This window comes from Spinacia oleracea, chromosome 2 (genome assembly GCF_020520425.1).
Source record: "Spinacia oleracea cultivar Varoflay chromosome 2, BTI_SOV_V1, whole genome shotgun sequence".
NCBI classification, from domain to species: Eukaryota; Viridiplantae; Streptophyta; class Magnoliopsida; order Caryophyllales; family Amaranthaceae; genus Spinacia; species Spinacia oleracea.
In genome coordinates this window covers 91,104,315-91,122,239 of record NC_079488.1, presented here as the reverse complement: position 1 = coordinate 91,122,239, position 17,925 = coordinate 91,104,315, and the positions used below count along the sequence as shown (strand labels likewise).

At 36.0% G+C, this 17,925-nt stretch overlaps 3 protein-coding genes across 3 annotated transcripts; 1 reads left to right on the top strand and 2 right to left on the bottom strand.

Moving 5' to 3' along the window:
- Positions 1-1,087: 1,087 nt before the first annotated feature.
- On the bottom strand, positions 1,088-7,510 carry LOC110804467 (probable dolichyl pyrophosphate Glc1Man9GlcNAc2 alpha-1,3-glucosyltransferase). Its single transcript, XM_022010058.2, has 4 exons — positions 6,655-7,510; positions 4,271-4,477; positions 2,410-2,647; positions 1,088-1,807 (listed from the first exon to the last, which is right to left on the bottom strand). Exons 1-4 carry the CDS (start codon positions 7,387-7,389, stop codon positions 1,413-1,415), a joined length of 1,575 nt encoding a protein of 524 aa, XP_021865750.1. The 5' UTR covers positions 7,390-7,510; the 3' UTR covers positions 1,088-1,412.
- Positions 7,511-8,775: 1,265 nt separating this feature from the next.
- On the top strand, positions 8,776-12,704 carry LOC110804475 (ATP synthase subunit delta', mitochondrial). Its single transcript, XM_022010072.2, has 2 exons — positions 8,776-10,488; positions 12,173-12,704. Exons 1-2 carry the CDS (start codon positions 10,240-10,242, stop codon positions 12,515-12,517), a joined length of 594 nt encoding a protein of 197 aa, XP_021865764.1. The 5' UTR covers positions 8,776-10,239; the 3' UTR covers positions 12,518-12,704.
- A 1,689-nt stretch (positions 12,705-14,393) lies between these two features.
- On the bottom strand, positions 14,394-17,263 carry LOC110804460 (obtusifoliol 14-alpha demethylase). Its single transcript, XM_022010052.2, has 3 exons — positions 17,082-17,263; positions 15,915-16,399; positions 14,394-15,526 (listed from the first exon to the last, which is right to left on the bottom strand). Exons 2-3 carry the CDS (start codon positions 16,386-16,388, stop codon positions 14,528-14,530), a joined length of 1,473 nt encoding a protein of 490 aa, XP_021865744.1. The 5' UTR covers positions 16,389-16,399; positions 17,082-17,263; the 3' UTR covers positions 14,394-14,527.
- Between the last annotated feature and the right edge of the window lie 662 nt (positions 17,264-17,925).

The following is a 17,925-nucleotide window of genomic DNA, read 5'->3' as shown; positions in this document are numbered from 1 at the left end:
TGTGCTTGAATAATGTGATTTTAAATTACAATTTACTTTTAAAAACATAGAGTTATTATGCTTAAAAAATGGTTACTATGTCTAAGAATTTTGGTGTTTAATTTATGGAAAATTTGTCAAATACAACCTAATAAAGTTTTCTATTTGCCAATTACAACCTCAAATTTCTATTTTTGCCTATTACAACCTTAAACTTATACATCCATTTTAAATTACAACCCGAAATTATTTTCCGGCAAAAATCACCGGAAGATGATGTCATAATGTTATTAAAAAAATAGTTACATAATTTCTATAAAAAAATTAAATCGATACATAAGAATTAAAACAAACAAAAAAAAAATCAATTTTTTTTTTTTTTTGCGCTTCATAATTTTTTTTAATAACGTTATGACATCATTTTCCGGTGATTTTTGCCGGAAAATGGTTTCGGGTTGTAATTTAAAATAGATGTGCAAGTTTAAGGTTGTAATTGGCAAAATTATAAATTTGAGGTTGTAATTGGCAAACAGAAAACTTTATGAGGTTGTATTTGGCAAATTTGCCTTAATTTATTATAGTTACTATATGAGCAATAGAAGTCCTTATGGATGTAAAAAGGGTGCTAGAGAAAACTATTGATTTTGAGTCCACACTAATATTATTGTGGAACAGATCTACGCAAGAGTAATCCGCTTTTTAATGTAGATTGTAAATGGTGGAGTTTAGAAAAGCTCCATATTCTTGTTAATGATGACATCCTATTCCTTACTCCAATTGGAAAACATATACTCTTTCAAAACATAGCCGTATTCGAAAAACGTTGCTACATTACTCAATCTATTCTTCTTAATAACATACTAGTATTATACCAAGTATTACTCTTAATTGTGAGTTGTGATTAAGTATTAATTCTTTCAGAACAACAAATATTGTTGATTTTTATGATGATGATTAGTAATTACACAATACATTCTTTTTGTTTTGTCTTTTTACTTACGGTCTTCTTGTTACGACTTATTTTATCATAATTTTTCTTATTTCAACATAAATAAGTTAAGTAAAAGTAAAAGTAAAAATTTCAGACTATTTAACTTATACAAATGTATAATTTATTCAGCAAAAATAAGTTAAGAAAAGTTAATTTCAGGTAAACAAAGCTTCAGAATTACAAAGTATGGAGTTTATTTTTCTTAATCACACTATAAGTTGCCAAGAAACTTGTGACCTACTGTGGGTATTGTTAACCACACTACTGGATTCATTATAACGTAATACAAGGCCTTACACTTAATTAAGCAAACAACAAAATAACCCAATCCACCCTTGTGAGTTGTGGCTGCTAAATTACTTGAGCAAATTGTAGTACTCCACATCCACACCACACTATAAGTTGCCAAAGCTTCCTAAATTACTTGAGCAAATTGTAGACATTAAGAAGACAGAATAATCCATTTGAGTTGCCAAATCCAAGAATACATGATACCTAATGCACTATATACAGAAACCAACATCAAAGGCAGAAACGGAAGCTTGTTCCCGAAAAACAAAGTATGTAGAAACTGACCCCATATTTCAACCGCCACAAGACCCAGCAAGTAGCTCTTACAGAGCCATCCAACACCAACACCAACACCAAGCTTTCCTTTGTCGGAGATGTCCTCGTAGTTTTTCTTCTGCAAATGTTTGTTTGAATTTGTAGTTGTCTCCCCAGAAAAATAGGAGGAGAAACCAAACCACATAAGAACGCAGTGCAGAAGCAGCAGTGTCACTTTTATTGGGTATTCTCTGGTTTCAAACAGAAGTGGGAAGAGAGAGTAGCACGAGACTGCATAGAAGATGCAACAAATTGATTAATCAACTCTAGCAATGAAAGGAAATTCAAGCAATTGTTACACAAGAAACCAATAACTGCAAACCGTTACAACCATTGTCCCCTTTTGCTCCCATGTGATTTTGAACTTATTTAGAATATTTGGCACGAAAACACTTGTCTTAGATTTCTATTAACATTATTTTCAACTTTTATATAGATTTCAGGTAAAGTTCCTCTTATCATAGTGCCTCGCAAGATGCAAGACGCAATCTGTAAAAAGCAATGACCACAGTAGAAAACCAAGTACAGCGGTAGTGCAAGTATTTTTCAACTCAACTAGGAGAGTAGAGTGAAGTCACCGTAACACACAAAAGCTATTATTGGACGAAGATAAATATAAACGTGAACCACAAACTAGCCCCACTAGCATTTAGAATTCATATAACAAAGCAATCAGCCCTTTCAACAATTTTCATAATGTAGCCTAAACTGCTAATCAACAAGATGTATACATTTTGTAGCTAAAGAGCTGCCAGATACCACTTAATTGACTAAATAAATCCCAATCAATAATATATAATAAAGCAGTAATCAAAGATAGACAACAGTCATACCAATTGAGAGCAAAAAGTAATGCCGTGCGTCATTTATGCTGTCTACTGCATTGATCGCCAGAGGGATAAGAAAGTGGAGTGTTGCCTTCTCATGGACATGCCAACCAAACAAGAAGCCGCATGAGTAAGCATAAGTTATCCATCTAGCAACCTTCCTTGGCTGAGGATTCTTCCAGGCCTTGAAAAGACAAGGAGAAATGGCAAGCAACACCATTATAAAGGTCACCAGAGGAGTGATCTGTTAACAGAACAAAATGATTTATCACAAATTCACATCACCTACCTAATGAAGTAATGAGTACTTCATACATAAACAGAAAGACAAAAGCATCCATAAAATAAGGACCTTGCTTAGCCCCCTCTCTCAACTGCACAAACCCAATGTAATGTGAACAATAGGATGGAAAGCGTGCATCTTTTTGAATTAAGCCACTGTTGATCCTAAAGTTTTGATGATGACAAAGCAAACTCCTGACAATTGGTTAAGATAGGTTCCGAGATCCTTAGAGGGATAATGCTAAGTTAAGGAGATCCTGAGTTGGATAAACTAAGCAACGTGGAATATAAGCAAGTAATTGATCCATGTCAGACACTACATTGAAGAAATAATCATTATGCAAGGCGAGATCCTTAGGCGAGTTCCTAAGGCGAGATCCTCATATATTATGTGGATCCTCGGCGTTCCAGAGAAGGAACAAATCGGGAAGTCTTCGAGTGAAGCTTCTAAAGGTGCAACATGAAGACTACAACATATGAGTTTATGTTTTAGGATTTATGTAAGTATTTAATAAAGTTTATAAGTAATTTGGTATGAAAGGGACATAGTATTTTGGTACGTTTTAAATGAAATATGTTAACTGTAATTATAAAAGAGTTTTAACTTGGAAAATCTTTTTAATAAATAAAATGTATTTAATTAATAAATGAAACATAGGATTCTGATTTACTCCCCATTGTTTCTCAAGTAAAAGTTTTTCCACGTTCCTTGAAACTCTCCCCACGTATTTCTGTTCAACGTACATTTAGTGTTTTGATTTGGTCTCCCTTGTTTCTCTCCAACTATGCCCATGTTACTGAGCAGTAACTGCTAGTGGGTGGTTGAGGGAAACATGGGTACCAAACCCTAAGTAAAACTCTCCTATAAAAGGAGAAGAGTTTTAGCTTTTCAAGACACACAACTGATCTTTGCAAAATATATTTTAAGAGCTTAAACGTTTTAAAAGAGAATCAGTTTTCAAAAGAGTGTCCCTTGAGTTCCTTATTGCTTTGAGCTTTATTACGTACTAGAGTTTTATATCAAATTGTATTTTGGGTTTAAGGGTTGAGTGATCCTTAATTGACTTAGAGTTAAGTCAAAGAGAAACATAGCGACTTAGAGTTAAGTCAAAGAGAAAAGGAGCGACTTAGAGTTAAGTCAGAGAGAGAAAGAGGAGCACAGTAATCAAAGGGGATTGCTGTGGGGAACTCGTGTTCGAGAGGAACTCGGGTTAAAGAGTGTATTTGTAATAGAGTTATTGCATTAATACAAAAGAGTAGTGAGGTTCTTCTTGATTAGGGTCAAGAAGGTTCCTCCATTTTATATCTTTCTTCGCTCATTATTCTCAGTCTCTTTATTGTTTAAATTCCGCAAGAAACTTACCCAAGTTCCCAAGAAACAATTCACCCCCCCTCTTGTCAAGTGTTCCTACTGAACTATCAGCCACTCAATTCATCAGTGTCTACTGAAGGGAAGTACAGGAAAGTAGTATTAAAAACGTGGACTGACCAACTAAGTGAGACACAATAAGCCATCAGAAAGTTTTATTAGTAAAAAAATGCAGTGATGCTCACACTCTCACACACACACAATTTAATAGTTTACCTGCGGCAGTACAGCAAAGGGTGATGAGTCTCCCACTAGCCCAGAAGTGAAAGAACCTGCTGGTCTTTGGACATTGAAACCCATTCTTCTGAGAAAGAAAGCAAGAAGTTTATCTGCCATTATATAGAAAACCCAAAAGTTTGGAGCCCAAAATGCATGGCATAGACCCCTGCCAAAAGGGAACATTCGATGGATGACTTGAAGCATCTGCAAAGTAATAACTGAACAATTAAATCACCCTGTAAAGAGGAAAATGCGCCAAAATTAGTTTTATTTAGCGTACAGGATAAAGCATAAAGACCGGGGAATGGTCATTTAGCATCTCCTATCCTTTACGTGCAAATAAATACACAGGGCATGCGACATATGCCTGGATGAAATGAATTCCCGGACCTTCATACAGGCAGATGAATTCTGCATAAGAGCTCTCAGCATCATCTGATGAGAGCCCGGGGTGTGCTGCACGCCTGCACATGCACACAAGTTACAACATAATAAGTCATGCAAAAAACAATGCCAGTCGAAAGATTGTCCCTTAGAACTTAGCAACACAGAAAGCTGTAAGCATATACACCTCCTCTGCTCAGAAATAAGTCATGTTTTCTATTTCAGGCATTCTGCCCATCTCATAAGGAGTGTTATTTTACTTAGCATAACATTGAATGGATAATTTACAAACTATTTTTCCTTAACCTTTCCCGAACTTCCTAGCAACTGAAAACTCACACTCACAGAAACAATTTTGTGATGTTTTTTTTGAAAACCTATGTACTGTAATATACTTCATCCCAAACTTCGAATGTCTAATTGGCAGTTTGGGACCAAGGTGTATTAATTTTGGGGATTCCAGTCTTCAAAACAGTTTGAGGAAGAAGAAGGTGGAGAGAAAATGGGTTATGTAGGGGTGTTTACGTGATTACAACCTCATAAACTAATAAATATAATATTTTAATCTCATTATTTCATTAATGCCACGAGTCACGATTGGTAACATATAACAAGACTAGGTTATCATTGATTCATTTTCAAATTGAAAGTGCAATCACACAGGTTACTAATTAGAATTTCCCTTACTAAAATTACACTTCAAATACTCATGGCATCCATTATTTTCCATATTTCTAATTACTATAACTTCCTCTCACTTTACTTTCACTCCCTCTAGCTTTTAAAACTGTGATTACACTGGCTCCTCCCTATTTTACCCTCCAGTAAGAACAAGCGCTACAATATATCCCCCTTCTAACTTATGTGAAGAGCATCAGCAATCCAGATATTTTCCTACCTATGTCAGGTTTCTAAGAGGTCATGCGGGCTATTATCATCAGTTCACAGCTATTCACTTTGCGAACATTGTGTATCCAACGATACCTCACATCTACAAGCTTAGATCAGATACTTAAAGCATGATTCTTTTGCTCTCTGCTAAGTGAATATCTACTTCTCTTGAAGTATAGGACAAAATTTACTTGTTGTATTCCTAACTCCATTATCTAATTCTTCAACCATAACAAATCTTCTTACAACCTTGCTTTGATTTCCACAACATAGCTCTCCCCCTCAAGAGTTATACAACAGAAGGTTGAATTTCACGGGTCTACATCACTATCCGTGTGTGTTGGCGTGTTGCATATGTATTTCCTCTAAACACAAGTTCTTTCTGACGGTGTACAAGAATAATTTGCTGATCTTCTTGTACCAACGAATCCAATTTACAGCTTCCGAATGATCTTAATACTCCTCAGACATTCCATAAGAATCTACCCATTGTTACTATGTGACAGTGCATAAACCAAAGTAGACACATAAGAAACTTTCTTCACTTATAAAGTTATAATTAATTCTCACCTGGAACTATTTTGATAGCTCAACTTGAAGTGACTAGCAAGTGGAGCTTACCGGGTTTTTTCCTACGCATATTAACCTCTTGTGGAACTACAGAGTACAAGTTGCATTTTTTCAGCTTCTCTTTCAGTTACATGACTGATAAGAGGTCTCTAAACCTATTATGAGTTACATGTTTCAAACTTCTTTACCTTTATCCTAAATATTCATTTATTTTCCCTCCAAGAATTTCCTGACTATACACTTCACACTGCTCGATTCAAAAAGACAAGTAGATGATTACGAAAACGGCAATAGCATTTTCTCTACATTCATCATCATCACCGATTCACCATTAACAATAGAATTGCACAATGTAGCAAAAAGGAGAGGATTAAATCAACAACAAAAAAACTCCCACCATTCCACATTTATACCTCTTACCAGCTGAATAACCTTGTCAAACAACATCATAATCAAACAATCCCAAATACAAAAACAAAAACTCTTTAAGTTCTACAAAGAAGACAATTTTACAAGAAGGGCAAAGCAAAATTAACCTGATTGTGATACACAAACGGCCAGAAAGCCGCAACGAAAACAACCACCACCGCCAGCCCCATCAGCAAAAGCCGTCCAAAACCCTTGAACAAACCTCCTCTACAATAATGCCGCAACAAATAGACGAAATAAACAGGCGCGGCAACAGCAAACAAGTGCTTAAAGCACAACAAAACCGCAAAAAAGAACCCACCCATCAAATCCCTCCCTTCAATCAACGCTGAAATCGAAATCAACAGAAAACCCAACAAAAACCCATTATACTGAAAATGCATATGATCAACAATCAACAATGCAGGCGACCAAATAACCAAAATCCAGATCAATCTCCGCTTCGTCGAATCCAAATTCCGAGTAATTCGATAAATGGCATAGTGAAGAATCAAATCAGAGACTATAACAGTGATTCTTTGAAAGTAAATAACAGAATCAGCTTTGTAATTGAGACCTTCATGAAGGTTAACAATGGCGGGGTCGATCTGGGCAGCGATAAAAGAGAGAAAGAGCTCGAAATAGGCAAAGAAAGGGGGATAATCGAGTGTCCATTGACTGGTGGTGTCGGAATACCAGTGAGAAAGAGGGAGAGAGTGGGTGGTGGCGAGCCAATTGCGGTGGACTTCAAAATCTGTGCTGCGGTAAGATGGTAGTAAAAGGAGCTTGATTGATGTGGAGAAGAGAGAGAACCATAAGATTTCTTTGATGGGTTTTGAAGGTTTTTGTTTTTGCTTTTCCATGGAAGGAGGGAGAAAAGAGAAAACGGAGATTGCGAAGAAAGAGTTGTTTTGAGAGATGTGACTAAGTGAGAGGGAGCTTGTCCACGCCCAATACAGGAAGATGTATCCAGTATCCGGGGTTTTAATGGACGTCCTATTCCGTTAAAAAATCAGACATATTAATGATAAAATTGCAAAAAATTTTAAAAAATAGGCTATTATATCCTTTATTTAAAACTAAATTAATAAAATTTAAATATAAATATTTTTAGAAGTTATTCTTAACTAAATTTGCATTTTTTATTAAACAAAAATTCAAAATATTTTACTTGTATTTTTTAACAAAAATTCTGAAATAAAATACGAGTAAATTTGTTAGGAAAGTAGAGAGAAAGGGAAGAGGGAAAGAGAGAAACCGTAGAGAATAAACAAGTATATAATGGGCATCCACAATACAATCTCTATTATATAAGTAAAGAGGTGAGGTTATTTTAGTAAATACACTTTTGGTGTCCCCATTGGATTACTAAAATACCCTCCACACATATAGAATAGATAATATAATGACAACCTAGCTACCTACCCAATGAAAAACTCAAAAAATATTTTAATCAATCTAGCCTCTTAAATAAATTCTAACCATTTTAATCAATTTGTTTATATGCGTACGACTCTATCTAACTTTCTTATATTCGCATGCATCGCATTGATATAATATTTTTTACATGTTATTTCAGGTTTAAGTTTAATAGCACAAATATGTTTTGTAATTCGCACGCATCGCGTGCATATAAGACTAGTATATTTATAACACTCCCCCTTATATGTCCATTATCTAAAACAATACAATGGTCCTATAATGTACATGAAATGATGCCTCATTAAAAATCATACTAAGAAAATTATGTGGGATAAACTTAGCGAAGGAAAATAGTACATCACTCATCATAATACGCTTAGCATGTTGCCTCCTTAAAAACCTTACTAGGAAAATCCAATGGGACAAAACCATGGTTAAGGGAAAAAGAGTGCAACGTGTATTTCTCCGTGATGAATACATCGCATAAGATCTTCTAGACTTCTAGTGCAATGAATCTACAGATTTTTCATGAAATACCCTCGAGTTTTATCATAATTCACCAAACGCCCATCAGGTTTAAGAAATACATAAAATGGGCCTCACAAATGACTTAATACTGGTAAATTATAGAGAATATATATTTGATTTGTGTCCTATTAATCGTGGGCATACGCCTCTATTTATATTAGAAACTAGATGTCCTACGCTTTGTAGGATTCCTAAGTCCTATAGACTTGTATCTCATATCATATAACATAAGTATATAACATAACTCTATCGGATAGATTTTATTTTTTGTAACCCTAAACCTACATCCAAAACCACCTCTGTCTCTGTGTGTATAGACTATAGAGTAGAAGTTGGAATGGGTGGATTGGAGCTAGTCCGGGTCACATAAGAATAGACTTGAATCTAATCCCAATAAGTGGATGTGTTTATTACCCTATTGGATTGGAGCATAAGATCGTTATGATGGTAAGGAGACTAGTTGGAGAAAAGAATCTCAAAATTTCAGGTGAGATTGCGCAAGTTTGATGGAAAGCAGTATGATAAGCAGTTGAGAGATGGGGATCCTATTCCTGGGTACATCGTCATCCGATTCCGAGGTAGAGATGGAGGTTTAGGGTTCGTTGATCGCTACCCTGGTGAGTGGTGACGATTGGGATCACAAGTTGAACCAACGCTAGACAATATCTTATCCAAGAGCTCAACTGCACCTTTTATAGCTCTGTTTATGGATCCCAGCTTCTTATAACTCGTCTCCATCCGTCCCAGGATGCCCGTCTATTCATCAACCTCCTTCCGTCTTCTTCTTCTTCTTCTTCTTCTTCTTCTTCAACACGAGTACCACCTACCATCCTTTTCCAGGGTTTGCCTGATTGCTTTTTTCCCTCGCCAAAATTAGGGATCTTGATATGAAAAAATTCCATCCAATTTAAGAATTACAAGGAATGTTACAAAGCATTGAAAAAATTGTCAAATCTGTAATGGAGGAATTAGGACCAGGTTACAACGAATCACCTAGCACTCGGCCTCTCAGTCTCAGGAACCGACTGTCAATGCTTAATAAGGAATTGAGCACTATGAAACTTGTACTGGAGGAATTTACCACTAGTAGTAGTAGTAGTAGTAGTAGTAGTAGTATTGATAGAGATGAGGGTTCAAAGGCTCTGGAGATCCGAGTGGCAATGCTTGAAAACTACTTCGTATTAAAGATGCCATGGCGAGTACAGAAAAGAAAAAGAAAAAGAAACAGAAACAGAAAATAAAGGAATCTGCTCTTGGCTACAACAAATCACCTATGAGTCCGGCTCTCAAGCGTTGCAAACCCTTGACAAGGGATTCAACACTTGTAATGGAGGATTGTCCATTACTGATGACGCGTCGTTAGTCCGCCGTTAGTCCTCCTACCCCTATTTTAATACTTATTTCACCAAATACCCTTATTATGAAACATAATTCACCAAATATCCATAACTTAAAACTACCAATATTAATACTCAATGGCTAGGTTTTGTGTTTGAAAATTAGTCGTTACTTATTGTTTTCTTATAAATACTATTTTCTTTTCTGACTAGTAACATATAACAAGACAAGTGCTTAAAATTGTTATTTTCTTTTTTAACCCACCATGTTTCATTGGCTAGTCAAATCACCTTTCACAACCCAACAAAAATCAATTTACCCCCTCCGAAAATACAGCAGAAGAAGAAAAAAACAAACAACAATCGCAACTGAAAACTTCACTTCACTCCTCATCTTCTCTATCCGACTTGCGAGCCGAGCGATTAATGCATTCAAGGGTTTCACGACTAGCCGGCGCCGCGTATTTTCGGTGGTTGTCCACCGTTTCCACGGTGGCGCCGGCAGAAGCAGAGGAAATCTTCAGTGAAGCATGGAAGAAAGTGGTACCCCACGTAGACCCACCTAAAACTCCTCTCTCATTTATCCAACATCGACCTCCAATACCGACTTCAATACCTTCCAAACTCACCCTTAATTTCCATCTTCCCTACATTTCCCACCTTTCCAACAAAGAGGTACCATGAACTTTCTACTGTTAACTATTTTTGGGGTTTAACGTTAGTAAATGAATTGCTTGATTTTATTGGCCTGTTTTAATTGTGTTATGTGAATTTGTCAAAATGTTTGATTGTTTCTCTTGTTTTTCTTTGTTTGATGCTAGCAAATCAATTGTTTTAACGTATTGGCTTAATTTTTGGTTCATTTGTTTGATTGTAGGGCACGATTCCGTTCCTTTTTAATTGTTGCTTTAACTAACTTTTTCCCTTCCATTTTAACGGTTGCTTTTGAATTATCGATATAACTTCCATCTTTAATAATTGTAGGTCAGTTATTATGAAATTGTGTCTAAATTATAAAAAATATGCATAAGAAAAGGTGAAATAAGAGTATTTCCAAGAGAAATTTATGAGAAATAATATTATCCAGGGAAAGCTTGATTGATGATTTCAGCTAAATATTGTGTTTGAGGCACTTCGTTTCTGTTTTTGATCATATTTTTTTTAAAAAAAATGTGTGATGTGTTTGTTTCATCTTTGATCTTTGGACTTTGTAATTAGTCAGGGAAAATTAGGGCGATGTCTTGTTGATATCTTAGGACTTTGTAATTTGTACCTTCTCTTACAAAATTAGGACTTTGTAATTTGTACCTTCTCTTACAAAATGGAAACAAGAACGAGGTTATTTGCCTTAAGACTAGAGAACGAGGTTAATGGCCTTAAGACTAGACATTTTTGCTCTTTCAGACAAACTATAGCATATTGTTGTGTTAAGGACCTATTCCTATATGCCGACCTTTCTACTGGTTAGTGAAATACTCATCTATCAGCAGCAGAACAACTTATTGCAATTGATACAATTATTTTCCTTATAGTCTTACACTCTTAGGCTTTGTTTTGTTCACCTTATTTTCACTTACTTCAGGTGTAATAAGATAAAATAAGATTTAAAAAAAGGACAATAAACTCAAATAAGATAAGTTAACATAAGATAATATAAGATTAGTGACACACATTGATTCCAATACTGGATGTTGGTTTTCATTATCGATTCTGATGAAGAGATAGTGCCTTTTAGTTTCCCCAGCCATGGTACCTAAAAGCTGCTAAACATACTTGTGAACTTTATGCAAGTTACTCAGTCCAGAAAGGAAAACACTTTTTCAGTTCCGCAACTATGTATAAAATGAGAGAAGGAGAACGCTAGCTTTTGAGATGAGTGAAGACTGTTGATTGTTCAGAAATTCTTATTGAAATTTCACAGGATTTTCATCATTCCTAAGAAAATACTCAAATTAATTTTTTGTGGGATGCAATGGAATTATGTACCTTTGACTTTACTTGGTTTGTGTAGCATTTGAGTTTTGCTTCTGAATGGTGTGTTTGGCAATTGACATGCTACCGAGAAGTCAAGAACCTACTGTAATCACTGAACGGTGAAAGTTATCTGTTATGTAAAGAACTTGCATTAACAAAGGTCAAAACTTGAAATATGCAACTCTCTCTGAGATTAATTGGTAACCTGGCAGACTTTCTTATAATAAAGTCACAATTTTGTCTTTGCACTAACCTTATATTGATTCGATTGTATTTGATAGTTGCTTTTGCCTTGATTATGATTTGTAGAGTGAGCATGATTTTGAATAATTGTATGGGGAAAGCAACAAAAGACTCACCCTTGGCAGTTTGTACATATATGCAGGTTGATATGGTGATAGTGCCAGCAACAACTGGGCAGATGGGTGTTCTTCCGGGGCATACAGCAACCATGACAGAGTTGAAGCCGGGCATTCTCTCAATTCAGCAAGGCAACGAAACAACAAAGTATTTTGTCAGTGGTGGCTTTGCTTTCATCCATTCAAACTCTGTTGCAGACATAATCACAGTTGAGGCTGTTACTATTGATAAAATTGATCCAAACATGGTTAAAATAAAGCTTGCTGAATATTCACTGAAATTGAATACAGCCACAACAGATTATGAGAAAGCTGAAGCGCAAATTGGAGTAGATGTTCACAACGCCTTACAGTCTGCTCTCGCGGCCTAATATTTGCATTATCCTTTCCTGAAACATTTGACTGTCCAGTCTTCCTCAATGTACATGTGTCTAAGTGTATTGAAATTACAACTCTTTACCGATCTCTTTGGCCATAAGTTAGAACGAACATTGGTGCCAGTTTCTTGTGTTATTATCATGGCAAATGAATCTGTGAAAGAAAGTAGTTGGTAGTGTTTTTTTGGTGTGTACTTTCTCCTTGTTTCCTGCTACTATCAAATGCCTGTGGCTCGACAGCTCATCAACCACGGGCGTAGTTGGACCTAGCAGGTATTTTATGTTGAACAGCTTAAGCTTCCGTTAGACCGGTTTTAATCCGTAAACACATGATACTAACATTTTTACATGTCATGTGTCATCCTCTAGAGCATATTAGATGCACTCGGGTGTACCGTGTACCCTCTCACATTTTCTCTTTACATGTGAGGAAAAATGCGGCAGGGACTACCAATGGGTATAAAAATACCCTTGAGTACACAATATGACAATACACCCGGGTGCACCTAATAATTTTCAGTCATCTTCCCCCTCCTTGTTTCCTTTTTTTTTTAAAGCCACCACTCGATCTCATTGTACATGTTTCATTTTAATTACATCATTGTGTCTTTTCATTCACTTTTATTACCTTCACATTTTTCAATTTCAATTGAACAAGTTGTATTAATCTTCATAGTTCATACTCATCTTCTATCGTTTCAACATTTGATGTTTCATTATTTATCTCCTCTGTTACATGCAAATATTATTCCGTACTATTTTTTAATTAATAAAAAAATATATCCATCACACGGGCTATAAACTAATAAGATTAACTGTCCATTGGGCGGAAGAAGGAAATAGCCTATCCCTTCTCTCCTCCAAAAGGGAATATTAATGAATCAATATAAACCAGATATCATTCATAAGCCTTTTCTTATCATTGGATCATCCCTTATTATACTAGGAATTGATTTTGACACATTAAAAGTTGATTTTTAACATACCTAATACAAGAGCAAAGTTTTCTATACTCTAATTATATAGAGGTGTGCTAAAATCAGTTTCCGTTTTTCCAACTTGCTTATTTTGAATCTTTCTACCATGCATATAAAAATGCAATAAATCATTTCATGTGAATATTCATTCAATGCAAGACTTTGCCGATTAAGGATGTTGTAATGTTGTCTGTCCCAAATAAAAGAATGAGACCCCACTCCATATCTTAGTCAACTTATCCCCGCATAAGATTTTCGGCCCACACAGAAAACTGCTGGATTTCACGTACTTGCCAGTTAATCACCAGTCATAAATCATAATATACGCCAATCCACAAGCAATTGTGTAATTCAAGCCAATAATTAAAAATCCTACAGAGTAGATGATTAGTTCTAATCATCTATATCTGGGTTCTAGCATTGCTCTAATCTCTAAAGTTTGAACAACGATTGCAAAGGCAAAACAAGCTTGCAAATTAAAAATGTGGAATAATGGGGGATAATTCTAGCCGACATATGGCTATATGAGTCGTAGGCTCGTAGCGTTGCCTTCCTGCCTAACAGTTTAGGTTAATTCTAGGCTGAATATGGTTGTTACTTGTTAGGTCTTGGTGATGCAAACTTGCTAAGCTGTTTGGAACAACCACCACAAAATCATCTTTTTATCTGCCCAGAACTTCAAATTGAGGTATACAGGCTAATTTATCTTTAACCAAACGCTGAAACAAAAACATGAGTATTCAGAAGCATGCTAAAAAGGAAGTATTTTTCTAGTAGAACATGAACATGAACATGAACATGAACATGAACATGAACATGAACATGAACATGAACATGAACATGAACATGAACATGAACATGAACATGAACATGAACATTCACCCAAAAGAGAATAAGTAATGACTAGTCAAATAAATTCAAAAAACAAGAGATGGCAGTCTGGGTCTGCAACATTATACTCATAAGATCCTAAACCTGAACATTAATTAAGCAGATGAAATTAAGTAAAAAGAGGTGATTATCACAATCAGTCAACAACAAGCTTTCTTCGCTTGTATCTAACCATGACCTTCCCTTTTACGCCAACAACCATGGCATTCCAATCAATCTCTGGAAATGGAGAAATCAGGTCAAACTCAAAATTCCTGAGCAGATGGCTCCATATTGCCTTAATTTGCAAATAAGCAAAAGGCTCACCAAGGCAGCCATGCCTACCTCCTCCGAAAGAGATGTATGAGAATTGTCCTGCTGCCTTATCTTCATCCCTCCCAGGGGCAAAGCGATCAGGATCATAACTGTCTGGATCTTTGAATATATGTGGCAGACGGTTTGCAAATGCTGGTGAGGTGGCAACAATATGACCCTTTGGTATATCATACTCTTTACCTTCTAGTGTAGTCACACTGAAATCACTGTGTGATTGGCGTAATAACATAATCAGTGGGGGATGGAGTCTAAGTGCTTCCTTGATGCACCGATGTAAGACTTCCATCTCTGATAAAACATCGTGGTCCACATTCTCTCCGTGTTTCTTCATCACTGTTTTCTGTTCTTCAACCACAGCTGATAAGTATTCCTTAAAACGAAGAAGATAAGCTCCAGTCCATGTAGATGTGATGGAGCTCGTATGTTGACCAGCAAATAGTGCAGCAATCAGCAGACCTGTCACCTCTCCTTCTGTGGTGCCCCTACCATCTTTATACTTTGAGTCAATAAAACACTGCAGCATATCAGTCTCACACTTACCAGAGGATTTACGGGAACCTATAATGTTTGAGAATATCTCTGCTAGCTTCTTACGGGCTCTATCACGGCGGCGATGAGCTGGGATGGGAAGATAGGGAAACAAAACACTAATGGGTAGCATCCCATTATCAAGATCATGAAATAGGGCAGACACATCGTCAAAGAGCTTATCACGAACTTCTCGCCCCAACAGACATCTACTCGCTGTCAAGATAATAAGATGCTCTAGCTCATATTTCAAATCTACCTCCCCAGAATCTCCCCATTTGGAAAAGTAGTCCTGCACAAAGAATTTCATTTAAGTATGGGTTAGCATCTACTCAAATGAAAAAGATAGTGCTCATTTTCAGCTTCATAATACGGCAAATATATTTGAATACAAGTTTCCAGCAGTGAAAAGGAATGATCACATTGAACAGATCAGGAGAAGAATATGAAACTCATGCTAAAGGACAGAAAAGATCATAAATAACAATGGACTGCACAAGGCCGCATCAAATCAGAAAATCGCATCTCCCAGAGGACAAGTTTTATACAAATTCCATTCGTTACCAATTAATATTCCTTTATAATGATTTCCAACAGAAGATACAGAATAGATACAAAAACACACATACACACACACAGTCATACAGGAGAGGGAGGGGAGTAGAAGTAAAGAGCAAGACCTGAGCTTCCACAACCATATGATCTACATAACTCTTAAGTTTATTGGCTCGAAGAGCCTCAGTGAAAAAGCGGAACTGCTCCTGGCGGATTGTATAGTCTACGTCAAAGACAACACCAGGCCCAAAAGTAGGTACATTGAAGCGATAGACCTCTTGCTGGCTGAGATCAGTCTCAGATGCCTTGAAGAAATGAGCAGACACCTCAGGACCAATCAAGAAGGTAATATTCTTATTCACCAGATTCAAGGTGAATACACTTCCAAGCTTTGGGTACTCCTCCTTCAGCATAATAATGGGACCCTTGAGGAACCGAAGGAGACCACCAATGATAGGAGGGAAAGCCTTTATCACTGGAGGAAGGCGTTTTCCAGATTTCCGCATTATCACTACTGATATCAATTTGGCAACTATAAGGGTTGCCACAACAAGTAACCCCACATTGAAGAATTTACTGTCCATGATGTCCAGCTCCATGTTTGTAACAGCTGAAGAATCAAGTAAAAACAATTAGCCAAGGAGCAAGAACCAAGACTTTTGTACAACAGTGTCTAGAATTCTAAAGAACAAGAAAAGAAATGTCCCCATACTATTGAAACTCTTCCTCAACTAAAAATATCAAAATCCCACAAGCCATTTTCAAACCCAAGTGACTTATCCAACACATATTAACAACAATAGCTCTTGTATATGCCGGGTGTATTGTATACAACGAACATAGTCCCCCAGATCACATAAAGTCACCCCATTGCGAAGTTTACATACATTGAAGATAAATCAATAGTTGTAACTTGTAAGTCATCCATTTGCATACATAAATCCAAACCCACCCACCCACCATTCTTTCAAACAGCAACAACTCAAAGAGATCTTGAAACAGATGAATAATATAAGCAGCAGACAAATTGACAAATAATCCAAATATCCAACTTAAAAGTTCTAGAAAACTCAACTTAATCAATTACTAATCAACCCATTAACATATATTTTCATCGGTAATATCGAGTTAACAGAACCCATATCATTGATTGGTATTACGGATCGAAGAACAACAGATTATGCTATAAACTGGAAAATTAATCTAGTTAAGCAAGAAAATCAATCAAATTAAGTAGCAATTACATGCATCAATCACAAAAATTCAAAGATTAATAGAGAAAGAAGTATTACCAGATCATGAAAACGCAGAAATAGGAGAGAGAAACAGAATACGGTTGACAACAAAGATGATGGAATTTGAAATTTTGATGTGGAGGTATTTGCAAAGCACTAAGATAGTAAGATACTAATGTCACTATCTGACCACTTGCGCAATTATTGTTTTTTTATTTAAGGAAGAACAGGGGGTGTGAGATGTGAAGCTGTGGGTTTAGGCGGATCAAATAATGTTTAACCTTTTGTTTTGGTTGATTTTTTTAACAATAAGTGGTGCAGATTTGATCTAAATCATCTAAATGATTTATTTTTAAAATTGTGGATCTGGATGATTAATATTTGGGGTGTGCAAAAATTGGTCAGGACCGTAAAAATGGACCGGACAAAAATGACTCAGCTCGGACCGGATCGGATCAAAGGCAATCGATTCGGTCTCCGGGTCGAGAAATATCATTTTCTGGTTTTCGGTCCGGTCCAAAATCCTATAAAATTAGGTTTTGGACCGGATCGGTTTTTCCTTTAAAAAATATAATATAAACTATGTAAAAAATTAGTTCTCTCCTTTAATATGTTGTAAATATTAGGAAATTTCGTGAAACACTACCTTAAAGTTTGGTGGTTTTATGAATTGGTACCATTAAAAAAGTTTTTTTAAATTTAACTATCTTATAAGTTTGGTTTGCTTGACTAACACTACCATTTGACGTTTTTCCTTAATGTTTTCCGTCGTGTATATCTTATATTCTGTTAAATACCTCAGTTCATTTGTCGTTTTGTTCATTTCTCATATAAAATAATTGATGTAGTGGGTTTCAAAGACGAAAAAAGTTAACGAAAAACGTCAAATGCTAGTGTTAAT